The 14,999-nt window shown below is 39.0% G+C and overlaps 2 protein-coding genes across 17 annotated transcripts in view; both read left to right on the top strand.

The window, feature by feature from the left end:
* SLC9A7 (solute carrier family 9 member A7) overlaps nt 1-14,999 on the top strand; it is a 159,734-nt gene that overhangs the window by 26,579 nt on the left and 118,156 nt on the right. The gene's annotated exons all lie outside the window — the stretch shown is intronic.
* LOC104003887 (charged multivesicular body protein 5-like) lies at nt 4,113-8,491 on the top strand. The gene has a single exon (XM_063804621.1). The coding sequence runs from the start codon at nt 7,083-7,085 to the stop codon at nt 7,476-7,478; it is 396 nt and encodes a 131-aa protein (XP_063660691.1). The 5' UTR covers nt 4,113-7,082; the 3' UTR covers nt 7,479-8,491.

The raw sequence follows: 14,999 nt of genomic DNA, 5'->3' as shown, positions 1-14,999 counted from the left end.
CTTCCTCCACAATATATGAAAGTGCTTATTTCCCCATCTTCTCACCAACAGGGTGTGTTATCAAACTTTTGGATTTTTTTTTTTCTTGATACAGTCTCAATCTGTCGCCCAGACTGGAGTGCAGTGGTACAATCTTGGCTCACTGCAACCTCCGCCTCCCGGGTTCAAGTGATTCTCTTGCCTCAGGCTCCTGAGTAGCTGGGATTATAGGTGCCCACCACCATGCCCAGCTAATTTTTGTATTTTTAGTAGAGATAGGGGTTTTACCATGTTGGCCAGGCTGTTCTTGAACTCCTGACCTCAGGTGATCCTCCCGCCTCAGCCTACCAAAGTGCTGGGATTACAGGCATGAGCCACCATGCCCAGCCAAACTTTTGGATTTTTGTAAGTATGAGGGAATGATGTCTCAACGTCATTTTATTTTATTTTTTTGAGACAGGCTGGAGTGCAATGGCACAATCTCAGCTTACTGCAACCTCTGCCTCCCGGGTTCAAGTGATTCTTATGCTTCAGCCTCCCTCTTGAGTAGCTCGGATTACAGGCGCCTGCCACCATGCCTGGCTAATTTTTTTTTCTTTCAGTAGAAACAGGGTTTCTCCATGTTGGCCAGGCTGGTCTCAAACTCCTGACCTCAAGTGATCCACCCGCCTCAGCCTCCCAAAGTGCTGGGATTACAGGCATGCGCCACCACACCCAGCCCTCAGTGTCATTTTAATTTGCATTTCTCTTATAAGTAATGATGAATATCTTCTTAAAAGTTTTAAGGACCATTCGTATTTTTTTTTCTGTGAATTGCCTACTTATATTCTTTGTCTATTTTTTTTCCCATGGGCTTGTCTTTTCTCTTGAGTCCTAGGAGTTTTTTGTATATTACAGAGATTAGCCCTTTATCTGTGATAAATTGCAAATATTTTTTCTGTTTTTCCTTTTTAGCTTTGCTTATGTATTTCCTCCTTCTTAGAAGTTTGTTGTTATAACTATCAAGTGTTTAGAATCTTCAATTTTTTTATTTTTAAATTTTTATTAAATTTTTATTTTTTAGAGACATGGTCTCTGTCATCCAGGCTGGACTGCAGTGGCATAATCTTAGCTCACTGTAATCTCAAACTCCTGGGCCCAAGCAGTCCTCCTGCCCCAGCCTCACAAATAGCTAGAACTACAGGTGCACACCACCACACCTGGCTAATTTTAATTTTAATTTTTTTAAATTTTTTATATGGAGTATGGCTATGTTGCCCAGGCTGCCCTCGAATTCCTGGCCTCAAGTGATCCTCCCACCTTGGCCTCCCAAAGTGCTGGGATTACAGGCATAAGCCACTATACCTGGCCCATTTTTTTTTAAGATGCCTGGACCTTATCATTAGAAAGATATTCCCCACCAAATGGCTACCAAATTGTCCCAACACCAGTGACTAAAATGTCCATATTGACCCCACTGATTTGAGATGCCTTCTCTTTCATCCACTGACTACCTGTATATATTTCTGGACTTTCTGTTCTGGTCCATTGGTATTTCTCTATTCATGAATTAATACCACAGTACCAATTGTTATGGACCTTAGAGCATATTTTAAAATCTGGTAGGGCTAGTGGCTTCTCATTGCTTTTTTTCCCCCTGAGTCTTCCTGGTTCTTCTTGTTTGTTTAGTTTTGTGTATGACTCTAAAATTAGCTTTCCTGTTTTCTGTCCAAATGCCTATTGGTATTTTTATTGGATAGCATTGGATTTATGAGTCGAAGTGGGAGAATCATTTTTATGATGTTGATTCTTCCTATTCAAAGATATCCTGTGACTTTCCATTGGTTAAAGCCTTTTGTGTTCTTCTGGAGTGTTTTTGAGTCTTCCACTTAAGTTTTGTACATTTCTTAAGTTTATTCCTGGATATTTTATATTTTTGGTACTATTATAAACAAGGTCTTCTCATCCATTTTATATATATATATATATATTTTTTTTTTTTTTTTTTTTTTTTTTGAGACAGTCTCGCTCTGTTGCCCAGTCTGGAGTGCAGTGGTGTGATCTAGGCTCACTGCAGCCTTGACCTCCTGGGCTCAAGCAGTCCTCCCACCTCAGCCTCCTGAGTAGCTGGGACTACAGGCATGCACCACTCTGTCCAGCTAATTTTGTTCATTTTTTGAGAAGACCAGGTCTCACTTTGATTCCCAGGGTGGTCTTGAACTTTTGAGCTCTGGTGATCCTCCTGCCTTGGCCTCCCAAAGTGCTGGGATTACAGGCATGAGCCACCACACCCAGCCTCATCCATTATGTCTTTAACCTCTATTGTTGTTCTAGATTTCCTTTATTTTCTTTTTTTAAAAAGATTTTGCTTAGCTCCATTTTTTTTTTCATTTTTAACTCTCATTTTCAGGATATTTTCTGAAAATTTTCAAGTGATTCTTACTATATTTCTGTCTTACAGTGAATTATCTTGAAAATTAATGTAAGAAATCAACATTGTGAAGATTGATTAGGATTTCTAGTGTAAATGTTGGATGTAATGGTGAGTTTATCATAAGTCCTTAAAGGGTATGAAGGCTGAACCCCAGAGTGTATTTTGACATTGGTTTAGTGAAGGCAGGCTGAGCATGAACCAGAACTTGAAACCGTGAAAGTTAACAGATTAGCTACTGAATAACTATTTTAGCTAAATGTTGAATGGCAAGGGTTAAAAAATAAATATTTATCCAAACCAAAATATCACCAACTTAGAATGAACCTCTGAGTTAAATAAATCTGAAATTTTATTCAGAAATTTATTATTGCAATTTTATTAAAAATTTCAGGAATCATCTTTTTAAAGTTTGACATTGAAGGCAAGAGATCATTTCTTTTCTTTCTTTCTTTTCTTTCTTTTTTTTTTTTTTTTTGATGGAGTCTCACTCTGTCGCCCAGGCTGGAGTGCAGTAGCGTGATCTTGGCTCACTGCAACCTCTGCCTCCCTGGTTCAAGTGATTCTCTTGCCTCAGCCTCCCGAGTAGCTGGGATTGCAGGCACCCACCACCATGCCCAGCTAATTTTGTATTTTTAGTAGAGATGGAGTTTCGCTGTGTTGGTCAGGCTGGTCTTGAACTCTTGACCTCAGGTGATCCACCCATCTCGGCCTCCCAAAGTGCTGCGATTACAGGCATGAGCCACCACGCCCAGCCAGCAAGAGATAATTTCTCAGCACCATCAGTTGCTAGATTGCATGTGAGTTCATTAGATTGTATGTATGTCATACGAAAGACATAACTAGAAATTAAATGCAACTCTAAAAGTTTGTTTTGCAATGTTATGTTAATGCACCAAACAATTCTACAAAGACTAGAATTATGTTATAATCTAATATCTATTATTGTATCTTGTATTGTTACTTAAATTTTTAGGTATTTATTGGCTTAACCAAATATATTGTTTTTCCTTAAGTTATTTAATTATTGCACTCTTCATTCATTAATTCACTCAAATATTCACTGGCTGTTTACCTATTTTTTAAAGTATTCCCTTTTTAAAAGCCAGGTTTATTGAGGTATAATTTACATACAACAAAATTCATTTCTTTTAAATATACAGTTCAATGAGTTTTGACACTGCGTACACTTGTGTAACCACCACCAAAATCGAGATAATAGAACATTTCTATCCCCCTGGAAATCTGCTTTTGCAGAACATGCCCTTCTTCTACCCTAGCTCTTGGCAACTACTGATCTGTTTTCTGTCTCTATAGTTTTGCCGTTTTTAGAACATCATGTATTAGATAACCTTTTGTTTTCTAGCTTCTTTCACTTAGCATAATGCTTTTGAGATTCATCTGTGATGTAATGTGTATCAATAGTTTGTTCCTTTCTTATTGCTGAGTAATATTCAATTGTCTGGATATATCACAGTTTACTTATATATTCACCATTCATTGAACATTTGGGTTGTTTTCAGTTATGAGGTATTATAAATAAAGCTGCTATGAACATTTGCTTACATGTCTTTGTGTGAGCATGGGTTTTCATTTCTGTTGGAATAAATACCCAAGGTGAGATTCCTTGGTTGCATGGTGAGTGTATGTTTAACTTTAAAAACCTGGCAATCATTTTTAGAAGATCTGAACATTTTTCATTTCCATCAGCAATGTAGAAGCTTTTCAGTTGTTCCACACCTTTACCAACTTTTGTTATTTAGGAATTTTAAATTTTATCAATTCTAGTATGAAATGGTATCTTACTGTTTTAATTTGCATTTCCCTACTGACTAATAATGTTGAACATCTTTTCTTATGCCTATTTGCCATCCATATATCCTCTTTGAAGTCTCTGTTTGTACTTGTTTGCCCATTTTAAATTTATCTTTTTTTGTCTAATTGAGTTGTGTATTTTATATTTTCTGGATACCAATCCTTCGTCAGATAAGTAGTATGCAATATTTTCTACCTGTCTGTGGCCTGTCTTTTCATTTCCTGAACTGTGTCTTTTGAAGAACAGAAATTTTAAGTTTTTGACAAAGTCCTGTTTATCAATTATTTTTTCCTTTATGGCTTGTGCTTTTTGTGTTTATCTTAATACATTCTTAATAGGTTAACTATTTTGTATATCAAATTAACAGCTCTCACAGTCATTAATTGGTACTTTATTCTTACAATAATAAAGATCAATGTATCTCTCAAGAGATTAATACAATTTTTATTCCATCTTACATATAGACTTAATAAATACAAATGGTACACTTTTTTTATATTACTCAGATTGTTATGCTGGTCACTGTGCCATCGTGCAATAATTGGTCACTAACAGTTAAGGGATACCAAAAGTGATATTGCAGGAGACGTTCAGTTACTTCTGAAGATCAGAGATGATTTTTGCCTAAGTCAAACTTTGGGATATCCCTAATTTACATTGGCTGGTTCTTTGTGTTTATTTTGGCATTAAGTACAGATTTAAATCTTTCCACAAAGAGACTCAAGCGCAATCATAATTTTTCACAAGACTAAGTCATATGCTGGCTACCCAAGCATTTGCTGACTATTTGTTGTACAGGGACACAGGCCCTACTCACAAGGATGGCTATGGGAACATTATGCAAAGGGAGTTATTAAGCAATTAGCTTTGCGATCCCTCTGGCGTATCTTCCTCCTGCTGTGGAATCAAGAGAGTGGTTTGGATGAGGCTTGTGGCCTTTAATATTTCATGTGTATAAGGATCACTGTCATCCAGACATCGGAACTTTTAAAATTCCATGACTTTCCTTCACTGTACCAGAGTAATTGTGACCCAGCTTCATTTGCTTAAATGCAGTTAAGGTTTTGCTGAATTTTTAGTGTTTAAGAGATTGCGTTGGGGTACCAGGTGATAGGAAGAGAAAATAAAAGGTTTCTGCCCCCGAGTTGACACTCTTGAGTGTAACACAACTGTGCACAGTGAGCCAAAGGGTGAGGCAGGCTGTGTGGCTGAGTTTAGGGTATGCGGGGATCAGTTGTAGGAGATGAGACAGGAAACATATTCAGGCAATACATTGTGGGGGACCTTGATTGCCCTTTTGGGGCCCAAGGCTGCATTCCATTAAAAAGTGAATTGGCATTCATGAGTGAAGGCTTGGGCTGATATAGGCCTACCTGAGAGTGACCCTGGCCTCCTATGCTCTATGTTGTTGAAAACAGTAAGAGTTAAGATAATTGGGGGATGTTGCGCCTGCCTTGGTTGTCACATGGAGCTGCCCCTCCACTGGGAAGCTGTAAATTGGCATGGGGGCATTTGGCATGCCTGAGGGTGGTATAAAAGATTGACAGGAAAAGGGGCTGTTTTTTTCATCAACAAAATCCGCAAACATCTTGCCTATCATCCGTGGCAGTCATACGTGACCTGTGTGGATGAGGGACACAAGTAGCTGTAGACTTGGGTAGCTGCTGGGCCTCCCATTGAGATGAAGCTGCGGTCCCTGATGGGTTTCCTCTCCTGTGTCCTAATATAAAGATAAGTAAATATTGTATTAAATGGAAACCAGTGTGTGTCTTGGGGCTCTGGTTGCCGCTTGGTCTCATCACCATAGCTGTGCCACTGCACTGACACCTTGAAATGGAAGGTTAGCATTACAAACTGGGCTAAGTGGACTTGTGTTGGGGATGCAGGGGATCTGAATGGGGGTTAGAGCAATGACAAGGTGAGAATAGGGAGGATCATCTGCCTTCAGGACAGACACTGAGACTCCTGTCAGCAGTTCTGGCACATGGTCTGGGGAAGAAGGAAGAACAGAACTTCCAACTTTAGCTCTGGTGAGAGGTCTGAATGGGGTCAAGGGCTCTTCTTAGCTGTTTAAACATTTTAAAAGTTTTTATTTTAAATAACAAAATTTAACAGTGCTTATATAAGCCAGGCACCATTCCAGGCATTTTATTTTATTTATTTTTATTATTTTGTTTTTGAGACAGGGTCTTGCTCTGTTACCCAGGCTGCAGTGCAGTGGTGTGATCATGGCTCACAGCAGCCCCAATGTCCTGGGCTCAAACGATCCTCCCAACTTCGGCCTCCCAAAGTGTTAGGATTGCAGGAGTGAGCCATGGCTCCTGGTCCATTCCAGACATTTTATAAATATTAACTCATTTAATTCTTCTAACAACTCAATACCATTTATAGTTTCCTGATAGAAAATTGAGGCACAAAGAAGTTGAGTGACTTGCCCAGGTCATGTAGCTTAGTAAATGATGAAGCTGAGCTTTGAATCCGGGCAGTCTGCCTCTAGACTCCCTGCTCTGAACCCTTCTGATTCCTATAGCTCCTCTTCCCCATTTTTCCTCATAAGAAATAAGTGGTTTATGGTTTTGCTCCAGTGTTTGGGTTTCTTTGCGGCCGCTCAAGATCAACCAATTCTTCGGGAAAGTGAAACCCAAGGCTCCACTGCCCAGCCTGACTGACTGCATTGACACGGTGGACAGCAGGGCAGAATCCATTGACAAGAAGATTTCTCGATTGGATGCTGAGCTAGTGAAGTATAAGGATCAGATCAAGAAGATGAGAGAGGGTCCTACAAAGAGTATGGTTAAGCAGAAAGCCTCGTGAGTTTTAAAGCAAAAGTGGATGTATGAGCAGCAGCAGGGCAATCTTGCCCAATAGTCATTCAACATGGAACAAGCCAATTATACCATCCAGTCATTGAAGGACACCAAGACCACGGTTGATGCTATGAAACTGGGAGTAAAGGAAATGAAGAAGGCATACAAGCAAGTGAAAATCGACCAGATTGAGGATTTACGAGACCAGCTAGAGGATATGATGGAAGATGCAAATGAAATCCAAGAAGCACTGAGTCGCAGTTATGGCACACCAGAACTGGATGAAGATGACCTAGAAGCAAAGTTGGATGCACTGGGTGATGAGCTTCTGGCTGATGAAGACAGTTCTTATTTGGATGAGACAGCATCTGCACCTGCAATTCCGGAAGGTGTTCCCACTGATACGAAAAACAAGGATGGAGTTCTGGTGGATGAATTTGGATTGCCACAGATCCCTACTTCATAGATTGGCATCATTCAAGTATATCTTGTAAAACAAACACATATTATGGGACTAGGGGACTAGGAAATATTTATCTTTCCAAATTAACATAACAGATTTACGTTTCTTTCCTTTCTTTGAAGGAAAGTTTAATTACATTGCTCTTTTATTTTTTCCATTAGGAGACTCATTGTTTGGGAAACGCTTTTTTTGTACTAAAATTTGATTCCTTTTTTTCTTATGAAAATTGAACTTAGTTTAAAGGTATCTTTGGCTTGTATGACTTGTTTTCATTCATTAGTAATAATTTGAAATAAAACTAAGGAAATGGAATGTTAAAAATCTATGACACTATAACTCTGCAGTCTCAAAATGACCTGATAAACTGATAAGACAAAGATGAGATTATTGGGGCTGTTCATATTATGTTTCAGAACCATTTTCTATTGTGGTATTATAGGTTGGTTAAAGTGATGGCCTTTTTGATGGGTTTTGTTGTGTCTTGTGAACAAATCATTACTGTGTCCAATATTGGAATGGAGTTATCACTACTGTATCATGAGTGGGTATTTTTATTCTATGGTTCCCTCAGTATTACATCTTGGCTTGTAATCAATAATGAATATTTCTTGATATTTAATGTATAGGACATTTATTTATACTCAATAAATATTTTTCAAAAGGATATAATTTTAATGATATCACTTCAGCTTAAAACCTCTACTGCGGAAACCACATTTAATAGAATTTTAATGTCATTTTAGCCTATAACTCCACTCCAGAAACCAAGTTAACCATTGTGAGGAAAGAGCAAGGAACAATCTGGGCTTGGGCCCTGGGTCTACCATTTACTAACTACTGAGTAGTCTATTCAACTTCTCTAAGCTTCTGTTTCCTTATTAGTAAAATCATGCTTATATCTCATAGAGCTTTTGTGAGGAATAATTGAGGTAATGGTCATAAGTACCTTATTAACCGCAATGGGCTATTCTCATATGAGGGATTGTTAACAATAAAAAAGCAACTGCTTCAAAGAAAAAAAAGTGGAATTAATTGTTTTTAAAATGTCATCGTTGCTGCTGTTGTTGTTTTGAGAGGGAATCTCACTCTGTTGCCCAGGCTGGAGTGCAGTGGTGTGATCTCAGCTCACTACAACCTCTGCCTCCTAGGTTCAAGCAATTCTCCTGCCTCAGCCTCTCAAGTAACTGGGGCTACAGGCGTGCGCCATCACGCCCAGCTATTTTTTTTTTGTACTTTTAGTAGAGATGAGGTTTCACCATGTTGGCCAGGCTGGCCTTGAACTCCTGACCTGAAGTGATCCACCAACCTCAGCCTCCCAAATTGCTGGGATTACAGGCGTCAGCCACTGTGCCCAGCCAAAATGTCATTGTTATGACTGAGTCAGAACACTCACACAGGTTACAGCTGCACAGGGTGACATCAATGGGCAGTTTCCAGGAAGCATGGATTCCTTATGGTGTGTGGGGGTGAATATAGCACCTGCCCTTTGGCTTGTACCCCTGTCCTACATACCGAGGAAGTCCTATGCTATGGTTTTAGGGCCTCATATCACATTTCTTGACCCGCTTTGCTACTGAGACAGCCCCCTCTCCAAAATTCTTGAGGTCAGAAGGTGTATTTCCCCCTCCTCTTGGCATCCTTGACAGGGTCCATGGCTTTGATGCTCCTGTAGTCTCCTACTTTGCCTTTCCATAGGAGAGTGAGTAAATTTTCTTTGGGAGGAAACCCGGGCAAGTCTGAACAATGAGTGTGCATTTGGGGCTGACTCAGGGATTCAGACATTGCTTTGTGGTGGTGTTTTTGCTTTCTTTTCTTTTCTTTCTGTTTTTTTTTTTCTTTCTTTCTTTCTTTTTTTTTTTTTTGTAGAAATCTTATTGCCGATACACCACGGGCTGCCCCACCCAGACACATTAGTCATGGCAAAGGAAGCAAATCATTCCTTTTTGAAGATGAGCCTTATATTACATGAATCATTATATTAATCCTTACATGAAGTCCACCTGTTATATATGTGGTGGTGATTGTATTTTGTCCATATTTCCTTTGCTGGGTGGGGAGATCAACTGTAGCTTTTTCATCCTGATTTTCATTCCTTGCTACAAAGCAGTGATTTGGTTTCTAGGTCGGCATTGTAAGGAGCCTAGTGCTTTGTCACAGTACTCCAGCTCCTCACACTGATGGCTGAACAGAGGCTGCTAAAATAGGTTGATCAAGTTGTGTTTTTCATTGTCATATTTTGCACCAAATGAAGCGTGACACATCCCACTCTGTGACAGAAACTGTGAGTGACAATTGGTTCCGTGTGGTGGCCTAAAATTACAGAACGTTACCTGCTGCTTACTAAGGAAGAATCTTCTGGAGGTTTTCCCTGTACCTCTGATTGGAGCCCACAATAGAACTTGTGTATGGCATCTAATAAATTGCAATCCCAGTGTGACAAAGACCTGTAGGCACAGAGAAGAAATAACTTGGTCACATAAAGTTTTGGAGTTCCCAAATCACTCATTTAATGTTATTTTTAAACATCCATCTCTCATTTGGTTACTTTCTTTAATAGTCCAATTCTTTATGTGTAATACAGAAATCAAATATCATAAATGGGATTGATAAAAGTCCTTCTTTGCCTCGTGGAATTTTAGTTTTTACAAATAATCTTAGAATAATTCAGGTAACTAAGGTATTTGGAGCAACAGTGCTTACTTGTGCATGAAGAACTCAACTATCACTCTCTGTTCTCCATTTTTCTGCAGGTAACTCAATTAGCTAGATTAACAAACATTGTCACAGAAACAAAGTGTTTTTTTTAAAGCTATGGATCCTTGTGTTTATATTTTTAAAAAGCCATAAACAGGCATTTCTACCTTATTAAGAGGACTTAAACAGGTGTTTAAACACTAAGACAGTGATGATTTTAAAACATAATAAAACTCTAAGTTAAGCCTTTTGTTTTGAAACCCACATTCATAGCTACTTATATGTGGAACACCTTTGTATTTGGGGGCAACGTGCTATTAAGGCTGTTGTTGACCCTAGTACTCACTACTCGCCCTTACACACACACACACACCCACACCCACCAGAGAGAAACAGTGTTTTTTTAGAACCCAGGACCATCAAAATAGTTTTTTGACTTATCAAGCCTTGAACTGGAATAGGAAACCCACATTTGTTCTAGTGTTTATGTGTTTAATAGTTCATACCATGAAGTTATATGTTGATTGCAGATGTGGGAAGCAAAATGGAAATAAATGCATCTTGCTGACAAACATCGCCGACTGCCTTCACTAACTGCACTTAGCACAATACGTAATCATCTTTTCTCTTTGTTTACTTATTTATGGGCTACCCCTCCCTACCTGCTCTAGACTGAAGTTGAGAAAGGCAAGGCCTTTGCTTGTCTTCCTCGAGATTGCTCAGATATTGTTTGCAAGAGAGTCCCCATAGCCTTTGGTGGGTTGGTGGCTGTGATAGGGAGGGTCTTTTGTCAACCCTGGGCCTTCACTTTGGAAGCTGTGCTGTGTTGCGATTAATTCTAATAAACCCATGCAGCATCTGAAGATAACCCCACAGGGAATTGAATTTTGAAGCAAACGTGTTTATTTCTTGGAAGCTTAATGGATGGATTGGAAAAAAAAAAGAATCATTTGCTTCTAGCTTTGGAAGCCAGAGAAACCACAGGCTGAGGAGCATGCCCTTGTCCCTCAGTCTCCTATTAGCTTGCAGCTCTAATTTCTATCCAGGGTAATATGACCGAGGGGAACTATTTGCATCTTTGAAAATTCCACTCTTCTGCTGGCTTATAACAATAGAACAGTGCAAATGTATCTTGTGTGTTCTCTACCATTATGGATAATGACTAATGAAGTCTCTTTCTGGCAATTCTCATTAAGTGATTTAATTTTAGAAGTGGAAAGAACCATACCTATTGGAACACTTGAATCTCAACAGACTATTAAACTTTATTAAGAATAAGAATTATTCCCTGGAATTTTGTAAGATCACCTTAAATCAAATTATATTTTCAAAAAGGACCATAAAGATAATTGCAGTCAGAAAAAATGTTTTAAATCATTATTAATGTAGTTATATGTATAAGGACCAGAGGCGATCCTTTTGTGGGCATGCCGATTTGAAGTCCTTTGTTCAGCCTGTTTGTTCTTAAGTTTAGATTTTGTTGTACTGTGAGGCGTTACCTTTAACATCCACTCATGTGATGCTTTATCACTTTTTTGAGAGGTTTTATTCTGGAAATTCAGGATATAGTCTTGGCAGTCTAAAAACGTAGGTGGTTTTGCTTTGCTATATCATCTCAGTGATCTTCAGGAGTTATTTGGATGATCAGTTCCATCAGCTAGGGTCCCCTTCTTTTCTCTTCTCTGCCACGGCTGTGAGGGAGGTCTTGGAGGACAATAATGCCAGGTAGAGGAGGATGCAAGGTGTATGTGGGGAATTCTGAGGAGTTGAATATGAGTGTTTATGTGTAGGGGCAGATGGCAGTGGGAAGTGAAATTGGCAGATGCCAGTGCTTTGTGGGCCTTGAATGCCATGTTAAGGAGCTTGGATTTTTTTTTTCCCATGGATGATGAAGCTGCTGAATAATTTTAAGCAGGGTCATGGCGTGACTAGCCTCATTTGTGATTCAGAGAAATTAGTCTGGTGGCTGATGGAGAAGGAATGATTGGGGAATCAGGGGAGAAGCAGGGGGGATAGTTAAGAAACGACTGCAGAAAATCCAGTCAGGGAGCTTGAACCAGAGTAATGATAATAAGGAGAAGAGGGGGTGACCAGGAAAATACTTGAGAAGTAGAGTTGGCAGGAGTGGGAAAGGACAGGATATGGGTGTGATGAGGTGCTACTCAGTGGCACTAAGTTTTTGTGCTTGAATCAAATAATTGCTCAAGTCCTAGAACCAAAGTTAGTTTCTGAGGAAAATCTTGTTTGTGATTATAGAACTTCTCTTCAGCAGACAAGAATATGCAGGTCAAGATCTTTGATTTCTTTTTCATAACAAGTATCATTACAACCAACATACCTGGAAGATGTAGCCTATAGATCTTTTATGTTACCAGCTATTGAGGTCCTCAGTAATGACCTTAATCATGTTTGTTGTTCATCTTGTTCTTGTCAGAAGCCTGGCTGAAAATTTTGGTATTTGAGAGAGGAATGTTCTTAAGGAATATATTACTTACTAGTTTCTCAAAAAACGATTTAAGTCAAAACATCAGGAAATGACAGATTAGACCATGTTATTGTGCCCTTCAGCCTTTCACTCCTGGAATTGCCCTTATAGAACCAAACTAACTTTATGTCTTTAGTTTTCTCTTAGAGCTACTCATATATGGAATGCCTTCACATTTAGGAGAAAAATGTTATTAAGGCTATTGACCTTCGTGGCCCCCTCCCCCTAATTTCCACAAAACCCTGAGATAGTTTCTTCTTAGAGCACAAGACCAACAAAATATTTTTTTGAGTTATCAAACCTTAAGCTAGAGTAGGAAACCTATGTTTGTTCTAGTGTTGTCTATTTTGTTCTTGTCAGCAAGAAGCACAAAGTTTTAAGCTTATTTTCTATGGTTTTCCTCAAACAACTTTTAAAATTATTATTTTTGTTGTGCTCTTTTATTTTATTTATTATGCTCATATATTAACTGGTTTTGTGTTTTTAGTTTAACCCATTTTAGTCAGTTGGATAAATTTTTTTTATTATACTTTAAGTTCTAGGGTACATGTGTACAATGTGCAGGTTTGTTACATATGTATACATGTGCCATGTTGGTGTGCCGCACCCATTAACTCATCATTTACGTTAGGTGTATCTCCTAATGCTATCCCTCCCCCCTCCCCCCACCCCACAACAGGCCCCGGTGTGTGATGTTCCCCACCCTGTGTCCAAGTGTTCTCATTGTTCAATTCCCACCTATCAGTGAGAATATGCAGTGTTTGGTTTTCTGTCCTTGTGATAGTTTGCTCAGAATGATGGTTTCTAGCTTCATCCATGTCCCTACAAAGGATATGAACTCATCCTTTTTTATGGCTGCATAGTGTTCCATGGTGTATATGTGCCACATTTTCTTAATCCAGTCTATCATTGATGGACATTTGGGTTGGCTCCAAGTCTTTGCTATTGTGAATAGTGCCACAATAAACATATGTGTGCATGTGTCTTTATAGCAGCATGATTTATAATCCTTTGGGTATATACCCAGTAATGGGATGGCTGGGTCAAATGGTATATCTAGTTCTAGATCCTTGAGGAAATGCCACACTGTCTTCCACAGTGGTTGAACTAGTTTACACCCCCACCAACAGTGTAAAAGTGTTCCTGTTTCTCCACATCCTCTCCAGCACCTGATGTTTCCTGACTTTTTAATGATCGCCATTCTAACTGGTGTGACATGGTATCTCATTGTGGTTTTGATTTGCATTTCTCTGATGGCCAGTGATCATGAGCATTTTTTCATGTGTCTGTTGGCTGCATAAATGTCTTCTTTTGAGAAGTGTCTGTTCATGTCCTTCGCCCACTTATTGATGGGGTTGTTTGATTTTTTCTTGTAAATTTGTTAAGTTCTTTGTAGATTCTGGATATTAGCCCTTTGTCAGATAGGTAGATTGTAAAAATTTTCTCCCATTCTGTAGGTTGCCTGTTCACTCTGATGGTGGTTTCTTTTGCTGTGCAGAAGCTCTTTAGTTTAATTAGATCCCATTTGTCAATTTTGGCTTTTGTTGCCATTGCTTTTGGTGTTTTAGTCATGAATTCCTTGCCCATGCCTATGTCCTGAATGGTATTGCCTAGGTTTTCTTATAGGGTTTTTATGGTTTTAGGTCTAACATTTAAGTCTTTAATCCATCTTGAATTAATTTTTGTATAAGGTGTAAGGAAGGGATCCGGTTTCAGCTTTCTACATATGGCTAGCCAGTTTTCCCAGCACCATTTATTGAATAGGGAATCCTTTCCCCATTTCTTGTTTTCGTCAGGTTTGTCAAAGATCAGATGGTTGTGTATGTGTGGTATTATTTCTGAGGGCTCTGTTCTGTTCCATTGGTCTTTATCTCTGTTTTGGTACCAGTACCCTGCTGTTTTGGTTTCTGTAGCTTTGTAGTATAGTTTGAAGTCAGATAGCGTGATGCCTCCAGCTTTGTTCTTTTGGCTTAGGATTGTCTTGGCAATGTGGGCTCGTTTTTGGTTTCATATGAACTTTAAAGTAGTTTTTTCCAATTCTGTGAAGAAAGTCATTGGTAGCTTGATTGGGGGTGGCATTGAATCTATGAATTACCTTGGGTAGTATGGCCATTTTCATGATATTGATTCTTCCTATTCATGAGCATGGAATGTTCTTCCATTTGTTTGTGTCCTCTTTTATTTCATTGAGCAGTGGTTTGTAGTTCTCCTTTAAGAGGTCTTTCACAGCCCTTGAAAGTTGCAGTTGGATAAATATTTAAAGTATGTTTCTGAAATGAATAAAGATTGGGGCCAGGCATGGTGGCTCACACCTGTAATCCTAGCACTTTGGGAGGCTGAGATGG

The sequence above is a fragment of the Pan troglodytes genome, chromosome X (assembly GCF_028858775.2).
Source record: "Pan troglodytes isolate AG18354 chromosome X, NHGRI_mPanTro3-v2.0_pri, whole genome shotgun sequence".
NCBI lineage: Eukaryota > Metazoa > Chordata > Mammalia > Primates > Hominidae > Pan > Pan troglodytes.
The sequence above is the reverse complement of the archived record's forward strand: the minus strand, read 5'-3'. Positions and strand labels throughout refer to the sequence as shown.